The 15,601-nt window shown below is 36.6% G+C and overlaps 1 protein-coding gene across 1 annotated transcript; it reads left to right on the top strand.

Annotated features, from left to right (window-relative positions):
• The first annotated feature begins 3,545 nt into the window (after positions 1–3,545).
• On the top strand, positions 3,546–7,152 carry LOC126798289 (protein trichome birefringence-like 35). The gene is made up of 6 exons (XM_050525209.1): positions 3,546–3,949; positions 4,239–4,521; positions 4,851–5,022; positions 5,314–5,510; positions 5,612–5,761; positions 6,634–7,152. Exons 1-6 carry the CDS (start codon positions 3,766–3,768, stop codon positions 6,962–6,964), a joined length of 1,317 nt encoding a protein of 438 aa, XP_050381166.1. The 5' UTR covers positions 3,546–3,765; the 3' UTR covers positions 6,965–7,152.
• Positions 7,153–15,601: the final 8,449 nt, after the last annotated feature.

Below are 15,601 nucleotides of genomic sequence, written 5' to 3'. Positions count from 1 at the left end.
TGAACATACCCTTCAGGCTAAAGCAAAGTATCTTGTGGCAAATTTTATATCTACCAAAAGATTGTCTAAGTCATATGAGTCATTTGTGAATCAGATATCTATTGTATCAGTACCTAACAAAGTGCAGGATGCATTGGGAGATCCAAAATGGAGGAAAGCAATGGAGGAAGAGATGGAAGCATTACAAAAAAACGATACTTTGGAGCTTGTACCTCCACCACATGGCAAGAAGGCTGTGGGATGTCGTTGGGTGTTTACAGTAAAGCATAATCCAGATGGGTCAGTAAGCCGGTATAAAGCACGCCTAGTAGTAAAATGGTTTACTCAGACATATGGCATAGACTATGATGAGACATTTGCACCCGTTGCCAAGATAAACACTATTCGGGTATTGCTCTCTTTTGCTGCTAACTTAAACTGGTCACTTAGACAGTTTGATGTTAAGAATGCATTCCTTCATGGAGAACTAACAGAATAAGTGTACATGGATCTTCCACCTGGATATGTGGCTGCTTCTCCAAGTAACTTTGTATGCAGATTGAGAAAGTCTCTGTATGGTCTTAAACAGTCATCTCGGGCTTGGTTTGGAAGATTCTCACAGTTCATGAGAAAAATTGGCTACAGACAGAGTAATTCAGACCACACGTTATTTCTCAAACATCAACAAGGAAATGTAACATCCCTAATTATATATGTTGATGATATGATAGTTACTGGGAATGATATTGTTGAGGTGGATAGATTACAGAAATAGCTGGCCACCGAGTTTGAGATGAAGGACCTAGGTACACTCAAATACTTCTTGGGCATTGAGGTAGCCCGTGGAAGTGATGGTATCTATCTGTGTCAGAGGAAATACATCATTGATCTACTAACATAGACATGTATGTTGGATTGCACTCCCATTGATACTCCTATTGAGCAGAACCATCGATTAACAGAGTATCCAGATCAAGTGCCTACTGAAAAACCTCGTTATAAAAGGCTAGTTGGACGCTTAATTTACTTATCACATACCAGACCAGATGTTGCGTATGCAGTAAGTGTAGTGAGTCAGTTCATGCATAATCCCAGTGTGGACCACATGGATGCAGTTGTAAGGATTTTGAGGTACTTGAAGTCAGCTCCAGGGAGAGGAGTAATGTTCTCTAATCACAATAATATCCTTGATGTTTGTGGCTTCACAGATGCAGACTGGGCTGGAAATATCACAAATCGGAGATCCACATCAGGGTACTTTACCTTTGTTGGGGGTAATCTTGTTACTTGGAAGAGTAAGAAACAAAAAGTGGTAGCTCGATCTAGTGCTGAAGCAGAATACAGAGACATGGCTCAGGAGTGTGCGAATTGTTATGGCTTAGAAATTTGCTACAAGACTTGGGTATTGAGCCTAAGAGTGCTATGAAGTTGTACTATGACAACAAAGCAGCTATTGATATCTCACAGAATCCTGTGCAACATGATCATACAAAGCATGTGGAGGTTGATTGTCACTTTATAAAGGAGAAGCTGGACGCAAAGATCATTAGTTTTCCTTTTATTCATACAGAAGAGCAACTTGCTGATATGTTCACAAAATGAGTGTTAAAGAAGACCTTTTATGACTCACTTTGCAAGTTGGGCATGGTTGATGTGTATGCGCCAACTTGAATGGGAGTGTTGGCATGATTATTGGTGTGATTTGCGGAAGAAATCACGGGGAGCAAATCACGTCCGTAATTTGTGGAATTTGAAGATTGATTGATTAGGTTATATAAAGAGTCGATATGTGTAATTAGTTTGTAATTAAGTTAAGGATATTCCATTCAATTGAATCTGGGTTATGTAAGTTTGTATCCTTCATTCCTTCAACTCCAAGAAAAGTACATGCAGCAAGGAGGACCATCTTTTAGAGCTAAATACTCGGCCACGGGAATATGAATGATGGAACTTCCAGAGGTATTTTTGTATTACTGATCTGCATGTTCGGTCTTGAAGAAACTACGCTTTTCAAATATATTGACAAAATGGTAAAACTTAATAGAGTACGGTACGTAACTCATTCTTCGTGATCGTTAGATTATTGATTATTGCATCTGCAAGTTATAGCTTCACAGTTGGTTATGCTCGCTAGCCACCAACAGTTCTTAAATTTTACACCACTTGATCTTAAACCTACTCTCTCTAATTGAACAAAGCTTCGCTAACAAGATTCTTCTTGGTCATAGAATATTAGATTAGTTCTGAGAAAATAGAATCTTTGATTCCTTGTTGCTGTCACATCTTTACGTTTTGTCATGTTTACCTGTATTATACTATTATGCTTAGGTATATAAAATTATGGCCACAACAACCAACTTACTAACAGATAAGAAAACAGAAACTCTTCAGACCAAAAAAAAAAACAGAAACTGATTAATCGAAGTTTGCATAATCAATGTTGTTAAGGAACACATACAATGTTTCCAGTGAGGTGGTCCGATGGAATTAAACTCTAAACATTGTACAAGTTGAACTGTTGAAGTAGATAGCCATTTTTACATCATGCATTGCATTTCAGAATATCATATCTGTTAACTAAGCAGGTTGGTAGAAGTTAGAACAACCCTTTTGACTATACAATTATATATTTCTGTTGCGGCAATGATTGATTAAGCTTAGATAAGAATCTTCTGAAGCTTGCTCTGCTGGAATTAGAAGCAGGTTGTTGTGCGCGCGCACGAGAGAGATGGCTCAAAATACTTTGTCGCTTTGGTAATTTGTTAATGAGTTGAATACTTACCAAAGGTATATATTCACGAATCACCACTCAGATCAACTGCGTAAGCAGCTAATCACATGCATTTTCAGCTTGCTTAAGAATCAAATCTTAAGGGGGGACACTACTGTACTTGGAAAATGTAATCTAAGTTGGTTCCACCCTTCCGAATTGTAGTCGATATTAACAAAGGTAAAGCCTGAATTTAATTCGATTTTGATTTCAATCTCTCAACAACTGAAACAAACCGAATTGGCATAATTTGAAGTTTAATCGAAACAAATACGGTTACACTTTACATGAAGAAAATATTCATCCTACAAACCATTTCAAGATGGATATATACAGTATGATCTTAAAAATCAAGCAAACTGAGAATCATTCATTAGATAACAATGGTAGTTGTGGGTAATTAGACGAACTAGATTCAATTTCCATTGATTACGTTACAAACTGTTTGCGTTTGTGTGCCGGCCATGGCTTCTCCTCCATATATGATGTTATTGATGTAGCCCTGCACCGACAATTCTTAAAGCCAACACATTTGGTCCTGATTATACGGTCAATCTTCAATATTACTTTTCTTTTCTACGCCCTCAAACGCCTGTGAGTCTCTGGCGACTTTGTCAATTATCTTGATTTCTTGTAGTAATGTAAAATCACATCAGCAGCTTATTATAACACAGCACTTTAGGTAAAAGATGATGATTGATGAATCAATTCGTGTAAACTAATGAAAATAAAAAACAAATCCAGCTGATGATGACCACACGGTCCATACCTGCTTCATTATAATCAGGCAATGATAGACTATATTCTGGCATACCTTCATTACCCACCCACCCCTTTCATTTCTATGACAAAATAACTATACAAGGATCTTTTTTACCAAAAAAAAAAAAATCTATACAAGGATCTTGCTTAGTTTTAGTTTTATTGATGAGATTCTTCCATAACGAATATAAAGCCCTTTGATTTCCTTCTATGCTCTTTTGAATTCATTTTTTTAAGGGAAGCAGAAACTTACAATGAAGTTGTGGAACAGAAAGAAGGCCCATTTTCCTCTACTGGTTTTTGTCTTCTCTCTGTTCCTGGTCTTCTCAATTCTGCACAATGAACGCAGCATATTGCAAGTTCAAGACCACCGAGATCGTGCTCCTACTCATCAAATTCCAGTCACTTATGTAAAGCCGAATCAAAACCATCTTCCAGGTATGCCATTCTTCCGTCTTTGCTGTAAAGTTTGAATCTTGTGTGCTAGTTCTTGATGAATTCTTTACTGGGTAGTTAAATTAATTGTCTTTCTTTGATTTGATGGAGAGGGTTTAAGTGGGTTTTTTGGGTTCCAGAGGTTACTCAGTTTAGCTAAATATGCTCTGTTTTTTCTTTAAAAATTGAATTTTTATGTTAATTCCCTGGTGAATTCTTTGCTGGGTAGTTAAGTTAGTGGTCTTTCTTCAATTTGTTGAAGTGGGTTTAAGTTGGTTTTAGTGGGTTTCAGAGGTTTTGGATAGATTCAGTACATGCAACTCCACCAGAGAGTACAGTGGGAGGAAAATAGCCTGGACCGATAATCTTAAGCCGGAGTACGGTGGCGGAAAGGAGAGTTTGGAGAGCTGTGACGTTTTTTCCGGCAAATGGGTGTATGATAAATCTTCGTATCCGCTGTACAATGAATCGGAGTGCCCTTACATGTCAGACCAGTTGGCCTGCCACAAACATGGAAGGTCTGATTTGGATTATCAGTATTGGAGATGGCAACCCCATAATTGCAACTTGAAGAGGTAAAATCTTGCTGTATCTTCTGAGTTTCTACAATGTGCTTGTCTGTTTAATAATGCTTTGTTTATGATAGAGTTTACTTGCTTGGAATTGGACGCTTTATTTCAGTTTGCTTCAATATTGGTCTATACTTTATAGATGCATGAATGTTATGCAACTGTAACTCATTTTGATATTATAGAACTATAGACCTTATGGTCAGTTGCAAACTCTTTTTAGACTAATGTAAAACTACTGATGGCATATGATTATCGGGATGATTATCAGCTTTCAAGTTTCCTTATAATCCAGCATTTGGGTTCATTGATAGATATCTGTTCTGATTTTGTAGATGGAATGTGATTGACATGTGGGAGAAGTTGAGGGGTAAAAGATTGATGTTTGTAGGGGATTCATTAAACAGAGGGCAATGGATATCAATGGTTTGCTTGTTGCAAACAGTGATTCCAAAGGATAAGAGTTCCATGTCACCAAATGCGGCTCTTACCATTTTCCGAGCAAAGGTAATCAGAGTTTCTATTCAAGATTGTGTACACTGCAACTAGACAAAGCCTATGTGCATTGAAATGGGGTGTGGGTGCAACTATAATTCATTAGGCTGCTTATGTCCAAGAAAACAGTGTGCTTTATTCTCTTTTGTACAGCTTTATGTAGTAAGAAAATGAAAATTGATAAACACAGCAAAAATCTTGTGTGTGCTTTCCTTATTGTGAGTACGGAGTACATTGCATGGCTACCAAATTTATATCCTGAGTATCTCAAAACAGCTCTCTTCTTTTCTTTGTGCCATATAGGAATACAATGCTACCGTGGAATTTCTTTGGGCCCCTCTTCTTGTAGAATCAAATTCTGATGACCCAGTGAATCACAGATTGGATGATCGAATAATCCGTCCAGATTCAGTTCTTAAGCACGCAGCAATATGGGAGAATGCAGACATATTGATTTTCAATTCCTATCTATGGTGGAGACAAGGCCCAGTTAAGCTTTTGTACGTATGACAATGCATCCACAAAATGGTTTGAAAAGAACTGCAATATATAGAAAGACAATGAATGCTATCTTACTTTATCAGACTTCTAATTTAAACAGATGGAGCACTGAAGCAAGATCTGTGTGTGAAGAATTAGATGGTATGGGAGCCATGGAATTGGCCATGGGGGCTTGGGCAGACTGGGCTTCTAAAGTTGATCCCCTCAAGAAGCGAGTCTTCTTTGTCACAATGTCTCCAACACATCTCTGGTTAGTGCAAATCTCTCCTTGAATATTAATTTAAGAATTTAATCCTTAAATGAGATGTTATTTAGACTGAACGTTTCAATTCTAGTTTATTTATGCCTGAAAGAAATATATGGTTTCTCTAAACTTCATTGAAGTGGTGGTCTATTAGGCCTTTTAGTGCATATACTCACTAGCTTTAGGATATTTGCCAATTAAGTCCATACATAAAGATTTGGAGCTCCCCTGTAGTTGGACCTGTGACAGGTACTTGACAAGTATACATTCTTGCACGTAAATCTACACTTGTGTGGGAATACCTCAGATTGTAGCTAGGTTTCTACATATACTAGTCCTTGTTAATTAAGTTGAAACTCGAGTTACAATCAAAGTCTCACTTGAAGCAATCAATTGCATCATAGCTAATTTTAACCTTAACTATCAACTGTTCTTGGAGCCTACATTTGAATTGGGACTTGCTGATCATTAAGTTCTCTCCCAGTTGTTAGTTGTCTGCAGCTTCTCTTTTCATGTGACTATTCTTGGCTTCAGGTCCTTGTTCACTGCTTATGCTTATGCACTCTTCTTTCTTATCATGGGACATGTACTCTACCTTAACTTCAGAATTTTGTAAAAAGAAACTGTGAAAACTCAGTGTCATGTACATCTCACATTATGAACCAATTTTGTATGTCAGTAGCTTAACATTATTCTTTAAGCTTCCACATTCAAATCTTGTATGTTACAACACACTGATATTAGTGTGGTTGTAACGAGGAAGTATCTTCAGTTCCAAACTACAACTTCCTACATGGTTTTCTCAACTTTCTGGCAGTTTTGTCAGTGTCTTTCGTGAGCCTGTTTTAATCCTCTTATCCAATATACAATTTCTGCAGGAGTCGAGAGTGGAAGCCAGGACATGAAGGCAACTGTTACAATGAGAAGTCCCCCATTGAGTTGGAGGGCTACTGGGGAAGTGGCTCCGATCTTCCTACTATGAGTATGGTGGACAATATCCTCACTAAATTGAGTTCGAAGGTCTCAGTTCTCAACATTACTCAACTATCAGAGTATCGGAAAGATGGCCATCCTTCCATATACCGGAAATTTTGGGAGGCACTAAAGCCTGAACAATTGTCTAACCCGGCGAGTTACTCTGATTGCATACATTGGTGCTTGCCTGGTGTACCTGATGTTTGGAACGAGTTGCTGTACCATTTTTTGTAATTAAATGCAGCCGTTAAGGCTTTCTTAATGGTTTCATGCAACAGTTTGCCTGGTTTGCTCAAAATCATTAGGGTCGTTACACAATTCGATTCCTAGGAGTATAGGGGTGATAAGCTATAGAGGATCCATAAATAGAGGAAGTGTGAGCGTCTTTGTTGGTCCGAGTGTTCTTTCATTCAAGAGACAAACTTTTGCTCAAATGGAAGTAAGGAGCAATTTCAAGATGGTATGCTAAGAAAGTAGCGTGTATATGATAGAAGTTTGAAGTAATGAGAATCTGCATTATGAAAATCAATAGAAAGTAAAGTAGCTACATTGTACTGATCAGCACTGCGTCAGTATCCTCATGGAATATCGTATCCCTACATATTAAGCCATGTAAGGCTTTTTTTTTCATATTAACTGTCGTATGATTTTGGTGCATTTTTCAGTTTATTATTCTTTTACACCTTCAAATCATAGTCTATATATGTAACCAAAAACAAAAAACAAAACAGTTGTGTCTCTACATGCACACTTCTTATTTCAGCACATATAACCTGTTCTCCCATATAATCAATTTTGTAATTTTTGTCCCATCATTAGCTTTTTGGTCAAGTGTTTCATAGATTGAAAATGCGACTCGATGAGCTCTATAGTAAGATGATGTTTTACTAACCTGAGATGTGATGCATGTTGTTCGATACGTAGCTGACGAGATTTTCAAAATATATTACATAATAGTCGGAATAAATTATGGACTAGGTACATTCATCGTTAGCAACTTCGTTTGCCCTCCTGATGGAACTGTCCATCCTCTGACTGTCATCCCGATGCCTCCGAACGTCTCTCCGGCGGCAGAGTCCGTTGTTTTCTCTTTATCAATTTCTGTTGCTTAACCATTACGTTCTATGCACTTGCCAAGCACAGAAGACAAAAGATAATTCCGATCAAGTCTCGTTCGATCGATTATACAAATTTCTAAATATTAGACTTGTAAAATGTACACCAGAGCATAAATGAAAGGAACACAGGGCTTGAGTGGCGGTGTTGCGTCTCCTTAGTCTTTGACACAGGAAAAGGGATTTTCCACACCCTGTCTTGTGTCGAATTAATAATGATTCTCTATTAGATTCGTCAAAGATTAATGCTGTTCAATTTCGAGTGCATGATTGCATGAAGTGATGAAACGCACAGGGACCTGTACAATCATTTATATTGATATTAAACATTGGTTTGACATGAAGATAGGGCGCCTGATCCGGTTCTGGCGTTGGTTGCATTACTCATACGACGACAAGATCCAATTTTAAATACCAATTAATAGATGCTTCTGGCCTTCTGCTCCTCCAGTCCTCCTCTTCCTCCTCTTCTCTGTTCAACCTAGCTAATTAACTGGACACCAGTATGGCCAACAGCACAAATCCTGGGTTTTCTGGGGCCGCACTATGATGATTTCATTTATACACAACCTAATCTCCGCCTTGACCTCTTGACTTTTCTCCATTTTCATGGCCGCTAGCTAGTTTGGGTTTTGGACCTTTCAGTTTGAAAGATGATGATAACGATCATCATCACCATCGTCACAGTTTTACGGGATCAAGTAAAAGATTGTCTTACTTATTAATTATTATTACGTGCTTGCAGATATGGCAGTAAGCTGCGGAATTGTGCAGCTATCTGCATGTGCAAGTAGGTGGCTTAGGTTTGCATAGTAAGGAGACCTTTATTTTAACTTAAGTTATGGATTTTCATTTTCGACCAACTTTTCGATCGCGTTTTCACATCTCCACCGTCCAATATCTAATATATAACGTATAGATCATCTCCACAAAATTTCACCCGATTCCATCACCATTAAGGTACTCATAACTTCGATTTTCTACTCAAAATATGAACGGTTCAGGTTCGGCAAATTCAATACGTTCATTGGTTTTGATTAGTTTGATACCTTAACGATCATGAAATCGGCTAAAATTTTGTGGAGATGATCTATACATTATAACCTAGATATTGGACGGTGGAGATGTGAAAAATCGATCCAAAAGTTGATAAAAAATGAAAATCTGTACCTTAGCTTAACGTACGGACCTCCGCACCTGAAAAGCTCCGTATATATATATATATATATATATATATATATATATATATATATATATATATATATATATATATACGTTTTTCATGTTTTTAATTACGTGATAGCTTATATATTATGCATGTTCATGTAAAAGATAAGCAAAGTTGAAGGTACATGGAGACTCGGAGTTTCACCTTTAGCGCATTTTAAAGATAAACTATTTTATGAAAGGGTTATGAAAGAGAACCCAATAAAATTATTCATGACTTGAAATCCTACCTAAATGGATTCCAGAAAGAAGATTTTATCTCAAACACTCATGGCACTTCACTCCTTGCACGTCGCGCCATTGCAGATTTGCTTCCTTTATATACTGATCTATGGCCCTACATTTCCACATTACTTGCCAATCAATGGTCCTGCGACGGAGACCACCACCAACACCACCACCGTTGCCCTCACTATAGCTGCCTGGACCTGCAGTCTTTGGTGATGTCGAAGAACTCATCATTTTACTGACAATCTCATGGCCTAGCTGCATTTGTTTAAGACAACCTTTTTAACAAGAGGGGAATATTTGCAACTTAAACAATAGCTGATGATTAGAGGAGAATGATTATACATATAATAAGCAATTATGAGTTTGAGGGACACGTGATTACTAATGGGAAATGTGATCAATTCAGCCATTCAGGTCACAAATGAAAAGATGTATGTGTAAATTTTATTTAATCCAACACTTATTAGGTACGTACAATTGAAGAAGCAAGAATAAGTGTATGAGTGATGCATCATTCTCTTCACATTATATATAAGTGATATGTAATCACACTTCAAATAAATTGATACAAGCAATTACGCGGCATGCAGTGAGTTGCTAATTAAGGTAAGATGATCGAGAAGAGCTACGATAAGTTTCTTTCAGTTCATGTATGGTGATCATAGGACAACTTCATGTGTTCAAATTCAATCTAACATCGAACACCGACGCTTCAAAAAGAGACTGTCAAATCGCGCATATATATGATAACTCTCTAGTGTCCCAGGTGCGTTGTCAATTCCCATAAGCTACTAAAGTCCTTGGTTGCACTATGCAATTATGCATGTAACACTATGATCATTAATTGACCAAAAATTAATCATTTATTAGATCTATTCGAAAAAGTATGTATCTAACAATGATTTGGAGGGTAGGGAGAATCTGTTTAGGATAATTTAGGAAGAATGATATGACAAATCAAACAAATTAGCAAGAAAATTCATTCTTCTTGTCCCCAAAGAAAGTTTCAATATTAGACTTATATTCCACATACATTGATGTTTTTTGTTCGGCTAGTCACCTAAATTTGTACATAACTATACCATTAATGTTCATGTGTGATTTCAAGGTCTCATGTACATCATGAGGGACTAATCCACATGTATTAAATAAACTGCTAAGGTTATAGTACTTCAAATAGTGAGTTTATTTTCCAGATTTACTTAACAAGTTACAACTCCTCAATATGCATATTAACAAATTTCTAATTAAATCATCACTTGCAACTTTTAAATGAAACACAATTCCTATTTTTCTCATATCATTTCCAAAGGAGTTCATCCCAATCGGCAAATCAACAATTTAGCACCCACAAAAGCTAACATGGACAGATTGAGTTCTAACTTAGTATGAGCAATTGGCACGTTTTAGTCTTTTTAAAAAAAACTTTTTTGTGGTTCTGTTAGAATTTGTTTCAATGAAAACAATTAACACTGAATAGTGTTGTTGTGAATCGTCGTATGTCAGTTAGTTAGTCTGATTAAGTTCTTACATATTGAAAATATTGAGTGTCAAACTAGCGATCATGAGTTATGAGTAGCTTCACATTAAAAAAACAAAGATTTTCAAGGATAATAATCATTTTTTGAGATACATCAAAATGGCTGAGTATGTGAAGATGCTAAGAATTCCATATTTGATTATTAGTGAACTATTGTCTATAGAATACGCGAGCAAGGAAATTTGCATAATACTCGTTCATTCTTGTCCTTACGTAAAGATTGGTCAATCAAATTTGAAAGTTACTAGAAGCCAAATTAGGGAATGAGATGAACAGTGGTCAAAGTAATATATTTGCTGGGGATTTTTGACCTTGGCAAGTCGATGGACTCATGTGAGTGAATTCAGCGATCTAAAACCATGAGTGCGTGGTGCAGCCAGAGTAGTCCAGGCCCCCATTCTTTAGCAAAAATAGCATCATGGCCAATAAACGGGACAATGCCTACAACACCCTTCAAACAACGACGCATAGCTATTATATATGAAAGATATTGAATATCGTCGAAAATATGGGAAACAGAAGTGAGAATCTGATAATATGTATGAGAATTACACATAATTTGAACAACAAACTTTTATAAGATCTCCTGAACATGAACTGAAACAACGGGGTAAAATGAACTATTGGTACTGTCAAACTTAACCACCTTTAGAGTATTGAGTTTAAATTATAACGGTCTCTGTGCACTTCACTCATTTGTAAGTTGTATTTTTGTTATACTTTTGTAACCTACGATCGGATCTTTCCTGCGTGCCAGAAAAGGAAAGTAGTTTGCATGTAATTTGCCCTGGATGCCCCAGCAGGTTAGCTTAGATATATGCCCTAGATGGAGAGGGGTAGAGGAAGAAGAAGGTGGAGAGGGGTATATCGGGGAAGAAAGTGCCTCGGGGAAAGTAATATGGAGTCTGGAAATTGACGTGGTTGTGGAGTCTTCTCTCTGGGGATGTAGTAAGTAGGAGGAGGCAGGAGAAGTCAGTCGAGTCTGGGACTTTGGGTAGCAGAAAATGAAAGTCAGGACGATCCAATTTCCAACGCACTACTTGCATCTCTCTCTGAGTCACAGTCAGAGAGAGACTGTAAAAGCTGTGTTGGGACACCTTTCATTTCTTTATTCATCAAGTTTTCACTGCTGTGGAAAGTAACTGGTTCACTTGTGCTGAAAGAGAAAGAAAGTAGTTTACCTCAGGACGTTGCAATAATGCTGGTGTCAGGTTAATTATATGAGGTTATTGATTGTTATATGCGATTGGAAACTCATACATTGATGTCCAGGTTACGGAGAAGCTGGATTGCTAAGTTTAGAAGAGATATGATACTGATGCAAATTTGCAAATTTGCAAAATTGCAGAGCCATGCAGAAGCGAACATGGTGAGCTAGCTGAGGTGACCAAACTCATCATTCCCAACTCGTGTGAGGTCAGTATAGTTGAGGCAATGCTTGAGTAGTGGAAAACTCATATGCTGGGATATGTACGTACGCAGCTGTATCAAAAGAAACAATTTTCAAAGATTTTATCTCATACTCTTATCAGATGGAAAACATTATTATCCGCATAGAAGAAAAAATTAAAAATTGGGCACCATCCACTCGATACATATAGAAGTGCCGACAATTTAGACAAACTTAAAAAAAATAATTGAGAATTTTTTTTATAAATTTATAAAATGAAAGTTTTATAACATATCACGGAAATTCTATAAAGTGGTCATACGAGAATTCTACGAAGTAAACACGGATCAAACCCTTCTTAATCTAATTAGCAATGTACATATGGTATATATGATCACACATGTAGTGTGTTTTTATGAGTAAATTAAGAACACTAAAGCAAATGTATACCAAAATTACAATAAACTTAATTTCCATAATACTGGTGAAATTTTAGACTAACACTAAACACCAAATAATTAGAAATTTGTAATTCTATAATTACAATTTCCTAATTGTTTGGTGGTGTTCAGTGTCGGTCTAAAGCTGCTCACAAAGCACCAATATTCGCTAGTTTAGTTTGTGAAATTAGTTCTAGTTTCTGTTTTTATGAAGCTTTTAATGGCTCAAGAAGAGAGATGATCCCCACATCACACGTACCCTTGTTAATTACTACTTAGCTGCTCTGCTATAAATACAGCCTGCCCCTCTCACAACCTTTCCTACCATAATCATATTCCAGAGAGCTCTGAAGCTAAGCTTGATAGCATTTCCTGAGTAAAGCTAGGGGTTATTCTAGCCTACCTTAGCCTACTAGAGCTAGCAGCTTCTTCTCTTCTTCTTCTTCTTCTTCGTCTTCGTCTTCGTCTTCAGTTTTACCTCCTTACCTAGCTGATCATGGTGTTAGAAGCTAGTATGGAAGAATCTGTAAAGCTCAGGAGGGATAGCGCCATTTATGCCTTGCTTTGATTACTTGCTTAGTCATATATAGCGCTATCCATCCTGGGTTTCCTGGGTTCTTCTTACTCTGATTCAGTTCTTGTTCTGTACTTCTGTTTCGCCCAACAACGTTAGGTTTAATGCTTGTTCTCCAGCTTGTTTCGTATGTAGTTCTTCTGTATATGTCTAGGAAAGTTCATCAATGACATATATACTCTAGTTTGCTATTTGGTCTAAACAATCAAATCCCATAATCTGTTTTGAACCAGACTGAGTTTGACAAGCATATATATATATGAATATATACATTTGGTTCTACTGGGTCACCAGTTTTGCTCTGGCCTCCTTTTCTTTTCAAATCAAGAAGCAATCTGAAGCTGCAGTTTTTCTTTTAGTCTTATATATGTGCTTATAATTTGCAAAGGTTCCAAAAGCCAGGACTCTTCTTTATCTCAAACAGAATTTTCAGCTTCATTTCTTATCCTGTATTTATTTCCATGGTACTTTCAATGTTAGTGTACAAGACATGATAAATGACTAGTATTTCTGAAAGATCACATGGAATTGAGTTGGACTGGAGGATGTTGACTACTTCCTCACCCAAGCTGGTGATACGCAGGGTCCTCGATCAGATAAACTACCTGAAATTTAGCTAAAAGGGTTTTGCAACTTTTTGATATTTTGTCTATTTTTGTTCCACTTTCAGGTAAGAACAGTTCAATTTGGTCTTTCCACTCTCATTCAGCACTACAGCTACTTTTACTTTGGCCAAGTACTTGTGCTGCTTTGGTAGCTAGGTTAAAGTCAATGTAATTATGTTGGGTTTACAATCCAAGAGTCTTAAACGCTTCATCTATTGTGGCTTCAATAATTGCAGGTTAACGTTGCCATATTGGGAATGAGAGAGAATGAGGATGAGGAGCTCTAACATCACCACTTACAGCCAATTAGCTTAGTATTAGTACCAAGACAAAACCAATTATGTGATCTGTAAAATATGGGATCAATGAGTTATGGGGAAAAGAGTGTTGGCTCTTCGTAATTGTTTACCCTGCCGAGATTAGCTAGATGGATGTATTCATATGAAAGTAAATTACCACATAGACCTCAGGCTCAGGGTTCCTTGAGTTTTGTGTTATTTTCCACTGCTCTGTTTCTGCCTGAAATACTTCTTCAAGCTCAGCACAATCTAGCTAGGATATGTGTAAAGATAAATAAAATTGAATCTTACAAGCATCAGTCCTTTATGTGGACAATGTGGGGATAGAGTTACGTACACAACATGATCTTATTCTATTTCATTTCAATATCTTCCTCATTACTTTAGAGAAATCATATTTGAATAGTCATGTTTTTAGTTAAAACCAATGTTTTAAATATCCCGATATATCCTTGATATATCCCCGATATTAAAAAAACGATACGATAAGTTCCTTATCGGTCTATTATATCGGTCAACCCGAAAAATCAAGTTAAATGACGATATATCGGGTCAAACTCGGTTTGACCCGATATATAGTGCTTTTTTTTGAAAAAAAGTTTTAAAACCACGTCGTTTTGAAAAATAATTTAAAGAAAATGAAAGTTTCGTCGATAGCATTCGATGACGAGAGAGTTTATGATGAATGATCACCTCTGTTTTTATTAATTAATACTATTTATGTATTTTAATTGTCAAAACAATCAAATATTTTTTTATGAAGTTTATTTAGTACATTTACTTCTATAAGTTTTAATTTCTCAAGTTTATTTGGTATATTTTGATGTATATGTTTATAAATATATTAAATTTAATTAAAATTAGCAAAAATGATAAATCTAATATATCTCGATATATCCCCGTTATATCTTTATTTTACAAAACTAATACGATGTCGATAACCGTTATTTATACTATTGGTTAAAACATTACTTGCATGATAATTAGAATTTACTCTCCGAAGAAATTATTATATATACTCGCCACATATCCCACATGGCATATTCCCGTAATGTTATTGGTTCATTTTTACTGTGATTGTTTCTAATTGGTTCTTATATGTAAATAAAAATTTTGTCATTTTCACTGCGTGCATGTTAATTATACCATGACTAGGCCTGTAAAATGTGCAGGGCAGGGCCGGCCCGACCTTAAGATATGAAGACCCACATACTAACCGGCCCATACCTTTTCAGCTCTAGGTGTAAAATGGGTAGGGCAAGGTCGGCCCAATCAAAATATGTGAAGCTCGAGGCTGCCCTTTAGGTCCATTTGAGCGGATAAAGTTTGGGCTTAAAAAGTCCTCCCATGGCCCGACTTACATTTGACCCGTAATTTTTAGATAATAAAATATTTTAACGTTCATTTGAAAAAATTAATTGAGATAGGAGTTGAACTCATGAACTCATTC

Source organism: Argentina anserina, chromosome 6, assembly GCF_933775445.1.
Source record: "Argentina anserina chromosome 6, drPotAnse1.1, whole genome shotgun sequence".
Taxonomy (NCBI): Eukaryota; Viridiplantae; Streptophyta; class Magnoliopsida; order Rosales; family Rosaceae; genus Argentina; species Argentina anserina.
This window is presented reverse-complemented; position numbering and strand designations above follow the sequence as displayed.